We start from the raw sequence: 13271 nt of genomic DNA on the forward strand, positions 1-13271 counted from the left end.
TAGTTGTGAAAATCTAAAAAAATATTCAGATTTTTGGGGCTTAAAATAATTTCAATTTTATTTAATGCGTCATAAGAATGCAATTATATATTGCAGAATATTCAACATACTTGGTATTGTAAATTTTATAAGCTTAAAATTAATTTTAACAAATTAATTTTAAGCTTATCCAAAGACTCTAATACTATAATGTTCAACTAGCCTAGAGTACATATGTGAAAAACTGCAATCTCCTTCTAATTTGGTTTTTAAAATATTAAAGTTTCTTACTAAATTTTCATCATATCCTTAATTTTTTTTTAAATTAACATAACTTACATTTTTTCTGCTCTAATAATTTCAAAAAAAATTTATTCAAATTTGATTTGAAAAAGTTTAATTGAGCAACCAAAAAAACAAAATGTCTTTTATTTGCTTTAAAATTTATTCTTGACCCAATAAGAATAAATTCTTTGTGGATTTGTTTCATAAAGAAATGCTGGCAATTTTCCTAATTTTAATTTTTTTTTCATAAAAATAACAGAAGAACATGTAAGTACATTTCTTTAAATTTTATTTAAATTTCTAATATTTTTATTAGATGCCATCAAAAATTTAAAATCATTTTAATAAAAAAAACCAATAATTTTGATCACATAAACGTGATGAATATTGAAGTATAGACCAAATTGTAAAGCTGATTAAAGTCTTTAAAATTTGGCATATTTGTCTAATTTAATTGAAAATTATTATGCCGGCTTTGTTTAAATAACATCATTTTTTTCAGTATTTTAATAGAGTTATGAAATTTTAAGTAGAACGTTTTAATTACACAAAATATGCTGTATGGGTACATCTAATTATTTCCGAATGAACTGTATACAATAGGGTAGGTTATGTTCTGGCACCAAATTTGGTATGTCGAGTTTTCGTTGGGAACGCACTTTTCCATAATAGGGAAGCATAAATAAACTACTTTTAGAGATATTTCGAGTCTGTCGACCTTGAAGTGAGTTATCAAAATGCATTTTGATAATATTCTGTAACACTTTCACTAAACTAGGCAATATAAATTGCAGTCGCCTATGTCGGCTGACAACATTAGATTTGTTTTATTATTACATTAAGATTTTCCAAATATTTTATAAAAAAAGTCGTGCGTGTTAAAGAATAAATAAAATAGATAATTGAATTCGTTCTGATTTGCACTCATCTGTCTTGAAAATCAATGAATGAAAATTTTTAATTAATATTATTCTTTCTTAACCCGAGTCCTTGATTTCTGAATTGATGTTTTGTATAATAATATTATACTTGTTTTAACTCTTATTCAGTTGCAGCCTCAAAATTTTTATACAATTTAGAGCCCTATTATTAATTTTGCATCTAATGCAAATATAAACATTACAACTAGATCCTTATATAATTATGAAAGTTATACAAGTAAATTTCTAAGTAATGAAAGTTTTATTGTTCATTTTCATTTCATTATTTGCATTTTATTATAAAATAAAATTTTTTTCTTATCTTCGCTAATGACAAACAGCATTAAAAACCACTAAATTTGGTTAACAATGTTAATTTTAATAACAAAATTTATACGATAGAAAATTGAAAAAAAAAAATAAAGAAAAATAAAATTAAAAAATAATGCTAGGATCTTTAGAATGACAAAGGTCATTGAATACATGGCCAGGCCAATTGATTTCATACAAAAAAAAAGACCAAATTACCACCAAATGTTTATGAAACTGCAGGCGATAAATTTACCAAAATATATGTGAAAAAGTACATTGTAGCAATATTTGTTATCCTTAAGGGACAAAAAGTTATGAACGTATAAATGGTTGGACAATACACAATAATTTTTTATTCTTTTTTTACTGAACCTCCAAGTTAAGCTAATGACGTTCAAGTTTTCTGAAAATGTACTATTATGTATTTAAAAAAATCGTATTGTTCACAATTAAATTTGCAATTTATTTCGTTTTGCAACAAAACTTATGTACTTCAAGAACTGTAATTTGGTTGTGTTATGCATGCAACCTTATAGTTATACCTAGATATTAATTTCTTTTATAGGATCGATAAAAGTTGCAATATCCAACATTTGTAAAAGTAATGGTATACCGAAATGATAATGACTATTTAATTATATATACACGATATGAAAATTATAATTTTGTGGGGGCGGTAATGAAAGTATAAATTATAACTAAACTTTTAAACGATAGATTCATTGGCGTAATTTTACTTGTTTTCTGGTCATTCTATGTTTTTGTATAGTGAAATTTTCTGTATTAAACGGGTTTTCTTCTATATTAAAAATTTAATTTACAATTTACTTAACAAAGTTAATTTAATTTTAATTTTTCTTTTGTAAAAATTTCTTTATAATATGGAAATTAAATTCTGAATCACAAATTGTACCCTTGTAAAAGTTTTGAAAACTCTTATACACTTATATGAATTCCATAACTTTTATTATTATAAATTGACGAGGAAAGGAATAGTTTTGTGTTCGCCTTAAAAATATAGCAATACAATATGGGCATAGTTTTATATTAAAACTATAAATGATAATGTGAAAATAATCAACCTTGACCCAAACGTTTTTGTAATAAGCCCATAAATAAATAATAAATTTTTATTAACAAAATGTATGAAGATCCTTGGACCAGCTAGTAATACAGTATTATTGAATAAAAACAAATCGCGTAAATTTAAATCCGAGGAAATAAATTACTAGAAAATTGTATTTCAACGAAATTAAAATGGATTGCCCTGTGTACCTTAATTGGGAGATGAGCAATTTTTTATAATATGCTTATCGTATTCTTACATCTAGATAACTAAATTTATGGACGTTAAAAAATTTCATTAAAAGTAAATTAATTTTAGCACTTCAGTCCAAAAAAGTTTTAAAACAAAGTGCTTATTAATTTCGTCTGTCTGTTCGCCTCTCCAAGTGTTTTGTTTAAAAAACTTCTACACCCTTGAAGATACAAAAATGAAATTTCATATGTACATAGAAATTATTTCCGTAGAAGAAAATTTTTACCCATTTCACCCCCTCTAAAACTTATACTCACCTAAAACCGTAAAAATGCCATTTCTCACCATAAGCATTTTTCAAATTTTGCGAACACAGAAAAGTAGTAGATGGATTTTTCTACCGTGACACACCATATTTGAACTTAACAAAAAAAATGGCGGCTAAAATTGACCATTTAGCTAGATTGTTACACAGCTTGATTGTTTTTAAAAGCAATATTTTCAATTGTTGCAGAGAAAAGTGCTACATTACAAACCATTGGTTTGAACTAACTTTATTATAGTAGGACACTTTCCCAAAAAACGCTTTTGTATCATTATTAATGTCAATTTAGGTAAAATTTGAAATATTTTTTTGAATTACCACAATCTTTTATAATTTGTACTCTTAAATACTTTTGAATTTAAAGAACTCTTCCGTACGTTCCACTTTTGTTTGATGAAATAAATTAATGTTAATTTCATAAAACATCCAAGTCTAATATATAAATATTTACATAACTTTAATTGCATTTTAATAGTCGTAAAATTCGTCTCGAGCACATTAAATATAATGTTGAAAATTTCGTACGTTTAAATATAAATTTTCCTTTTCAAATAACAAAAAATTCAAATAATAATTCAAAATTTCATATTTACATCATCATTTCATTAAAACATAGCATTAAAATTTTAATTTTAAATTACGAATTTAAATCTAATTTTAAACTGTTTTATAAAAGTTTAATAAACTCTCTATAGCCCCCAATTCGAAATCAAACTAAAATACAAGTACAAGAACAACAACAGTGTACCTTTTTAATTTTCAGAAATTTATTATTTATGGAAATCAAATGAATTTGTATATTTTTGTATTGTATTACTGAATTTATTCAAAAAATATGACCAACATTTTCCATAAATTTGCATTGACTAATCTAATATGACAAAAAAAAAATTTTAAACTTTGTCTGAAATCCATTTCAAAGTAATTAAACACAGCTGCACCATATGGCACACATTTTTAATCTTAAGAAAAGAATTGTATTCAAAAATACATAGTTAACAACCAGACATACAGATAGAATGAACACACACATAATAAAGACTATAATGAATCGACAATAATGGCAATTTGTAGTACAGAATTTTTTAACATAAAAAACGTATAAAATTTCGTAAGCACTAATTAAATTTAATTACAATTAAAAAAAAAATTTCAAAATATTTAACTATATTCATTTTTAGTTTAATATTCATTTTCGTTATAATTACTATACACACATACACAAAAATAATTACAATGTATGTAGAATAGTTTTGATAATTTTTACAGAGGATTTATGATTTTAAGGCAAGCAATGAATCATAAACTAAAATATTCAAATTAAAAATAATTGTAATTAAAAACTTTATTTTTATTTTTCAACATTTTATTGAAAATTAAATAAAAAATTTATTTTTAAATCATAATTATTATATAATTGGATTTAAATTATTTTTAGAGTTCTAAAATGAAATTTTACGAGTCTTATACAAAATTCACATATTATTTAAATTGTAAATTGTATTTAGTTTTCAATATGCACACTGAAAACGTAACTTAACCTGATAACAGCAACTTTATATCAAAAATTGCTAAAAAAATTGTAAAATTAACAATATTTCTGCCTTTATATTTAATTCATATTTATTCTATAGTGATATACATAACTGATTTGTGACATGTGTATAAAATGTATAGCTAGATTTTATGACCACATTTTCAATTGACCTTGTGATATTCTTTATGTGTACATGACAAACAAAATATTTTTGAAATTACTGCGTAACATTGTAAATTTAGCTAAAAATGTTATTACTGTTTTTGCAACAGAACATATTAACTTACAACTCTCAGTTTGCACTCAATTGTGCATTAATAACATAGCTTTAATACCTAAAATATACATACATTATATGCTGAAAATATGGTCAATTTATATAGCTACATTCTTCTATATATAGGAGCTGGAAGAAAGCTGCTTAAGTCAAGTTACATACTCTTGACTAAATTAATTAATAATTACGAAAATAATAAAATTTTATGCTGTATCGCCAATTATATAGCGCTCTTATTAACGAAAACGACTTGCTAAGCAGCATAAGATTAAAAAATTATCAACTAATCTGCAATAAAAGAATGCAGTGCAATAAAACACGATAGAAAATGCTTTTTTCCGTACTATCTCGATTTCTAGCAGTTTCTTGTCATAAGGAGCATGCGAAACTGTGGAAGATGTAGTATAATAATTTTTTTTATGAGTGTAGTAATAATAATATGCACATAGATTATCAAGTAATAGTATACATATAATAATTTCAAATAGGTATATTTATTGTTTCAAAAGCAAATAATGTTAACAAAATCTTTAAAAAATTAAAAATTTCGATTTTTTTAATTCAACTTAACAAACAATGTGAATTGTTATATAAAGCTATACATATACATTATGTATATTTAAAATATTTAATATTTTCATTTAAAATAATAAAAAAATTTTTCGTAAATTAATATTCTATGTAATACTCGTATAATACAAAAATAAAGAAAAAAAAAAATTTTAAAGGAGCCTTTAAAAAAAAGAAGCAAAATGTCCTTGGACTATTTATTTCAAGTTAAGTAAATTTTTTTTTCATATTCTGTATCCAGGCCATATAATACATATATTGTGTCTATTATACATTCTTAAAAATATATATTTATGATTTTCATATACAGAAATAATTTATTTAATATTATAAAAAACAAAAAATTAAAAATTATACAATAAAATAAACTAGACTAAATATTTAATTCAGTTTTATTTCAGTTTTTTTGTTATGCAACATAAATATTTATGTTATTCTTTACGATTTTCTTACACACTCCTGTATACATATAGATTTTATGCATAAATATATATATAAATATTACATAGTGTAATATAAAATCTAACATTTTATGTATATTAATGCGAACTACAATTTTAAGGAGTGTGGAAAATCCATTTTTTGCTACTTTAAATATTCTAATATAAATAAATATTTTTAATTTCGCCTTAAAGCAGGCAATTTTTGTTAAATTAGTTTTTTGTTTGTATTGCTGTAATATTATTAAGTGTAGCGCTTTAACAATTCCTATTAATATTTTCTTTAACTAAATAAAATATAACCTATGAAATAAATTATATGCTTATTTTATTGAATTGTGAAGTTCTTTTGTGTAAAAACCATATTTTTAATTAATAGATAATTGCAGAAATTATTAGAATTATTAGAATTATATAGAATTTTTTTCGAATATTTTATTATTTTAAAATTGGAGTAAGTTTTTCCATATTCATACTTAATATCATTTGAAATTTCATTGTAATATTATTATTCATAAATTGTACTGTGAAATAATTGTTCTAAAAATTTCAGAAAATTTTCTAATAACTAAATTTAAAGTTGCGTGCTTTACTAATTCAACACTGAAAAAAATTTTTACAAAATTAAATTAAAAATTATTAATATTGTTTGGGGTGTATAAATAAATAAATTGATCATAATTTTTGACGTATGCAACAAAATTTAGCATAGCGTTTGCCACACCATAAATTTAAAGTTTACCTATTTTGTGGCGTTTACGGCTAATCAAAACTAAATATCTTGTAAATTAAGGCAGCTGGGGAAAATCTGATTACATCACTCGACAGATCATAAAAAATTAAAGCAAGATTGCTTTTAAAGGTCTCTTTAAATCTGAGGTGACATTATATAGTTTGTTTAGAGTCTTAAAAAATTACAACAACTATATCATAGTTTAATAAAATTTTTTCATTAGAAATAAGCAATAAATATTTGCTTTATACATTTAATAAAATTTTGATAATATTATTTTAACAAGAGCTTAGTAAAAAACATGTAAATGAAACATGCTCGGAAAAACAAATTTTAAATTAAAGTAAGAATCAAATGCATAAAACAAACTGTTGGTCGCAAAACACAATAAAAATAGGGCATATATAGCAGTTAGTACACAGTTTATTTTAAATCTGCATACATTTTTTTGAATAGAAAGGATACAGAAGGTTTAAAATTTGTTTCATCTACTGAGTCATAAATGCTCAAATTGAAAATTTAACAATAATTCTGAAATATTAATAATTTCTAATATAGTTAAAATAAACTTTATAAATTCAGTCGAATTTTGTCGTATATCTATTCTTCATAAATTCTTAATTAGGAGTTTTCACCTATTCCATTAAATTCAAGTTTCTAGTGACATTCATGTATCTACATTTTATATTTCAATTTTTGTTTGTTTTTTTTTTGAAACTACAAAATCATTCCTCTTATAGATTTTTTTTTTTGGTACACTAATTTATAAACATTACCGTTTAATTTATATTTTTACCTTGTTTCATTAATAATATAAAATTTTATCTCCTATGACAGTCATTTTCTATTGTTTTTAAGGTGGATTTGCCCCATTTTCAAATTAAATTGGTCGCATACTAATGAGCATAAAAGCTTCTAGTAAAAGAACAAAAAAAAAAAACAGAAACTTAATGTTTTTTCTTTCTTTGTTGCTATTTTATATACGTTTTCTTTATCACTCAAATATGAAATTTTATCTTTTCATCCTTAGTTTACCTTCTTTCTGAATATATTGTTTTAAATTTTCTCTTTTTTTTTTAACTTGTGGGTAATAATTTTTTATTAAAAATATGTAAATTTATAAATATAAATATGCTGAGGTTTTCCCCTTTTTTTTTGCATTCTGAAAGATATAAGAATTTTTTTTTTTTTTGGTATGGAAAAAATATACAAGAAAAACATACGACCTACATACATATACACACACATTTATGAATAATATTATGTTTAAATGTTGTCCACAATGGGTTTGGTAACTTGTATTAATTTTATGCAAAAAAAAAAGAACGAGGAAAACGAAAAAACAAAACAAAAACCTTGGGATTTAGTTTCGTATTTTCCCTTGAATATTTTTTTTTGTTCTGTTTTGTTGAAAAATGTAATTTTATTTTAATCTAAGAAAAATAAATGTAGATAATTTAACATTTTAGGTAGAAACTTAAGTATTTAGGAAAAATTTTTGTTATTTCGTTTCTTGTTATCCTGACATTTTTTTTAAAAATTATAATAAAATAAACTGAGATTTCCATGATTCTTGAAATAAACATAATTATATGCATTTCGGAGAAAAGTAGGAATATGAATTCAGAGACGTAGGGGTAGGAAGTATTACGACGTATATAGTTTTTAAATATGCTGATTATTAATATGGAATTGGAAATTTTTTTAATCAAAGTACAATTTGACGGAGCTCTTCGACACGGATGTCTGTTATTCTTAATGGCATTACAATTAATTATGTATATAGAAAACAAGAAATGCGAAACTAGAAATACGCAAGTATTTCTTGTTTGAGTTAATTAAATAGATAACTTCAAATAAGAATGATTTGAATTTTGAACCCTGCACTTCCCTCAAAAACTCTTTCGCACGTTTAATTTTAATTGTATTTTAAGTAAAACGTGCTATAGATTTTTTCAATTTTACTGCCATTAAGTGTAGTAATTGTCTATTGTTCTTCAATAATATTCACCATAATAAAATTTTAACATATTTTTTTACAATTATTTCAATTAGTTGAAATAATTATTGACTAAATAGAGTAATGGAAGACAATTTTCATACATGCTATTTTAATTCGTATACTGGCCGAATTCGTAAAGTATAATCTAACCATTTTGTTGCGGATAAAACGTGTTTACAATTACCTACTTTATTATAATAATTATTTACTTATATTCAAAATTAAAATAAAAGAAGAGAAAAAAAACATTTATTTTCACAGTTAGTTTTTGTTTTTATTAAAACCATAAATATTATTTTGCAAAAAAAAAAAAAAGAAAAAAAAAACGAAAGTCCTTGTTTCCATATCCATTAATTAGCCATAATTTTTAATGAATAAAATTCAGAAACACACATACACATACATACAACATACTCTTAAAGTTTTAGTTTACAGTTTATACGCACAATTTACTAACGCCTACATTAAAGGATGAAATAAACAAAACTATATTTTTTATTTTTTCTTTTGTCTTATCTCTATCTGTCTCTCTCTCCCCCTTTCTCTCTTGCTCTGTTTTCATAAATTTTTTTATCCTTGCTGTCCTTGTAACATAAAATACTAAAGCAATTATTGAAAGTAAGCAAAAAAAAAATTTTATTCAGAAAACGAATGAAGTGTTTGGCGCGTTTGAATGTTTCTTAAATTTTATTTATTTTCGTTTTGTTTTTTTTTCCTCGTGTTTTGTCATATTAATGCTACAATGGATTACGTTCACTATACAAAAGAAGAAAAAAAAAAAATAAAAAATATTTTTTTTTTTAGAAATAAGCGAGACGATCTCCCAATAAATCACAATTTTGCGGTTTTTCCTTTCTATGCCTTATGTTTTGTGAATATAGATACGTAAATGTCACTACATTATATTTTGTACCTATGTATGTATTTGGTATTGTGTACTAACGCATTATATTTTCTTTTTCATTATTTTGTAAATACTGTTAATTTTGTTGTTTTATTTTAAGTCAATTCCTTTATCCTTGAGAATCATTTAAAATGTGATTTTAATATACACACAAGATTCATTTTACATTCAATAGGCGTTATGCTCTCTACTCGACGTTCTATTGTGTTTGACAAAAAAAATATGAGTATATAGAAATCAACTTGGATATATAAGGATTGTAGGGCGAACAAAAAAAGGAAAAAAATATCTTTTATTTTTCTTATGTTTAGTCAAAAAATATTTTCCTTTGTTAAATTTTTTCTTTTTGTTATTCTTTTTTTTATTGTTTTTATTCTGTATAAATTAAGATTTACGCATGTGAATTTGTTCTCACTTAAAAAAATTACCGAGAATTTTTCTCGCATAAGTATAGCAAAAGAATGAAAATAGTCTAGGGGGAATGGAGAGAGTATTTTATAAAAAGGAAAAAAAAAAAAAGATTTGAAATCGAAAATGAATAGGAACAGTTCCAGTTGCAGTTCAGAGCTGCCGCTGAGAATTTTTTTTTTCATAGAAAACCATTTTATAGGAAAGAAGAATCGAAATCGGGAGAAAATAAAACATCTTACAAATAGTTCAAAATTGCTAATTCTTTATTACGAAACAACAATTAAAAATTACTACGTTTTATAACATACATATGAGAATATTGCCATTAATCACGTGACACGTAAAGTATTTGACAAAAAGTGTCAACAAACAAAATAAACAATTTTGGAAAATTACTAAAAATTAAAGAACATTGTGAATTAAATGAAATTAAAGAATATTGTGAATTAAATATTGTGAATTAATCTAGTATTGTCTCCAAAAACAACTAAATGAAATACGACACAAAAATTTGCTATAAAAATATTCCAAAACGGCAGCATTGAAGAAATATTATAAAACGGCAACAATGTTAAGCCTCTCTTATTATTTCTTGTTCGTTAACTTTAATGTTAAATTAAATTAAGGTCACAATAATATTTTTCGGACAGATATTTTTTGTAATAATTTGTAATAAGTATTCAAAAAACAAATAAATTCTAAATGTTAAAATTAATAATGTTGTTAAAACTTGATTACGAATTATTATTCATTTTGATTACAAGCGGTTTTAAAACATTTTTACTATGAAAATTTTAAAATTTTTATTAAAATTTTCTAAAATATCACGAATCTTAAAGTGTGACATAAAAATTTGTGTTTTACTCGTATATTCAAATATTCCGATAAAATTAGTTTAATAGAGAAAATAACCCAATTGAGAAATGGTCATAATTATTATACTCGCAATAATATCCCATTAGTATATAAACAACTTAAATCAATTCATAAATTAATACCTACTCAATTTCAGAAAATATTATTTAATAATCGGGCAGATCGAATAAAATATTTTTATTTTACCGATATAGCTGTGTATATATTACCTACTTACTTATTATTTACTCAATCTATGCTAAAAATTGCCATTTTAATACAATGAGAATTAATTCCCTTTGGAATATTTTATTGTATTTATATATATATGTATACGTTATTATACTTGTAAAGATTCCAATATTGTGCCTACTTATTAAAATAAATTAATGCACAGAGGTGAACCATCCTTAACACCAATATACATTTATCTTTTTTATATCCTGAAAATTAGTAAATGAACGTTTTTAAGCATAAAAATTAATTTCAAAACTTTTTTTTTTCCTTTTTCTTTTGTTGCCGTTTTGTTTTTGTTTTGATTTAATACTGTTGTTATTTTGTTAAATTAAATTTTCCGAAAGTAAAATAATTCATGAAATTTTATACAATAAATGTAAAGTGATTACAATATTTTTATATTATTTAAAATGGAAATTAAGTAGCTTTAGAGTAAATAATTATATTATAAAATGTAATTTGCATATTAGAACTTGATTAAGAATAAAAATAAAAGTTTGAAGTTAAAAACAAAAATAATTTGTTTTTTACATTTTTGAGCTTTTTTATTGTTATAAGGACTTTATACACAATAAAATTATGGCTGTTTGTCGTAAAGTTATAATTGATTCAAATACAAAATAGACAGAAATTTTTTTTTCAGATAACGATAAATTTAATTTAATTTTAAAATTACCTGATGTCCAGAGCATATTGAACCATTTGGTACACGTACTCTAAAAGGACTATGTACTGGGCATGATGTTCTTGGACCCCATCTTGATGATGATGGTCCTGGTAATGGTACTGTATTAAAATTATTTGAACTACATGGATTACATAATGGTGGTGGTGGTGGCGGTATTTGATTACCACTATTACCACTTCCAATATTATTAGCGCCAATTATATTTACACCAAGATTATTACCACTATTACCACCACCACTACTATTATTTAATATTGAATTTAAACCACCTCCGCCACTAACTCCTAATCCAACTCCTCCTCCACCACCTCCTACTACTCCTCCTCCTCCACCTACACCTCCTATATTTCCACTTACATTTCCAACTCCTATTCCACTATTAACTGGATGTATATTACCAGGATTATTTGATGTATTATTACAATTATGACCATGACCAACACCACCAATGCCAATATTGTGGGAACCTAATAAATGACCACCTGTAGAACCACTCCCAATACCACTTAATTGTGATGTATTTGGTATTGTTGATTGTGGTGGTCCTGGTGCTGGTGGTATTGGTGGTCCAGGCCCAGGACCATGATGACACATTGGTCCACCACAATTTGGTATTTGTGTCCATTGAACACTTGAGCTACTTATCTGTTGGTTTATGCCGCAGTAATGTTCTACGGCAAAACTCTCTTGGCTACCAGAACATTGTAGCCTATGCGATGGTGGTGGTGATGATTGTCTTGAATAAATTTTTAATTTTTAATATCCTTCTATGAAATTATGATGTATGCTATTTTTTTTTTTGTTATTTATTTTAATTAATTATTATTATTGTTGTTGTTGTTGTTATTATTATTATTAATTGCTATAATATTGTTATAATTTTTTTTGATAATAATTATATATATATATATATATATGTATATTTAATTAAAATGAGTGTTTTTGTTGTTTTTATATTCTAACTAAATAATAATGTGTTGAATTTTTTTTGTTTTAATTCAATTCCAATACTTTGTTATATTTATATGTGTATTTCATATATATTTGTTATATTTTTGTTCTTTGAACTAAGTAGTATTATTATTTTTTATATTATTATATTATATAAGTAGATATTGCGTTTTAATTTATTTAATAAAATATAATATATTTATTTTGTCCCCATTAATTTCGAAATTTTATGAAAAAAATTAGTTATTATATTTTGAGTACAATAATTTATTGCAAAATCTATTTTAAATTTTAATAAGTATAATAGTTAAATTTATAAAATAATCATAATAATAAACTAAGTATAATTTGATTTTAATTAACAATTTCTTTTGCTAGATATCATCACAGTTAGACTAACAGAAATTAAAAATAAATATATTTTTGTTTTTTGTTATGTATTTAAATAATTTAATATTTAAAAATTTATGAAATTTTTTAATAAATTTTTAATTAATTAATTAATTGATTTCACTGTGTTTATGGTTTTTGTTTTTTTTGTTTGGTATGCGATTGTGAATTTTGTTTTTGTTTATTTTTTCTTTTAT

At 23.6% G+C, this 13271-nt stretch overlaps 1 protein-coding gene across 2 annotated transcripts in view; it reads right to left on the reverse strand.

Moving 5' to 3' along the window:
* LOC129611782 (loricrin-like) overlaps positions 1 to 13049 on the reverse strand; it is a 54116-nt gene extending 41067 nt beyond the window's left edge. Inside the window, exon 1 of one of the 2 annotated variants that reach the window (XM_055525089.1) lies at positions 11722 to 13049. In XM_055525089.1, coding sequence (XP_055381064.1) covers positions 11722 to 12327 — 606 coding nt within the window. In that variant the 5' untranslated portion in view covers positions 12328 to 13049. The remainder of the gene's footprint in view (positions 1 to 11721) is intronic. The other variant, XM_055525090.1, reaches the window with a different exon arrangement.
* Between the last annotated feature and the right edge of the window lie 222 nt (positions 13050 to 13271).

The sequence above is a fragment of the Condylostylus longicornis genome, unplaced genomic scaffold, assembly GCF_029603195.1.
Source record: "Condylostylus longicornis isolate FDR11 unplaced genomic scaffold, ASM2960319v2 ptg000055l, whole genome shotgun sequence".
Classification (NCBI taxonomy): Eukaryota; Metazoa; Arthropoda; class Insecta; order Diptera; family Dolichopodidae; genus Condylostylus; species Condylostylus longicornis.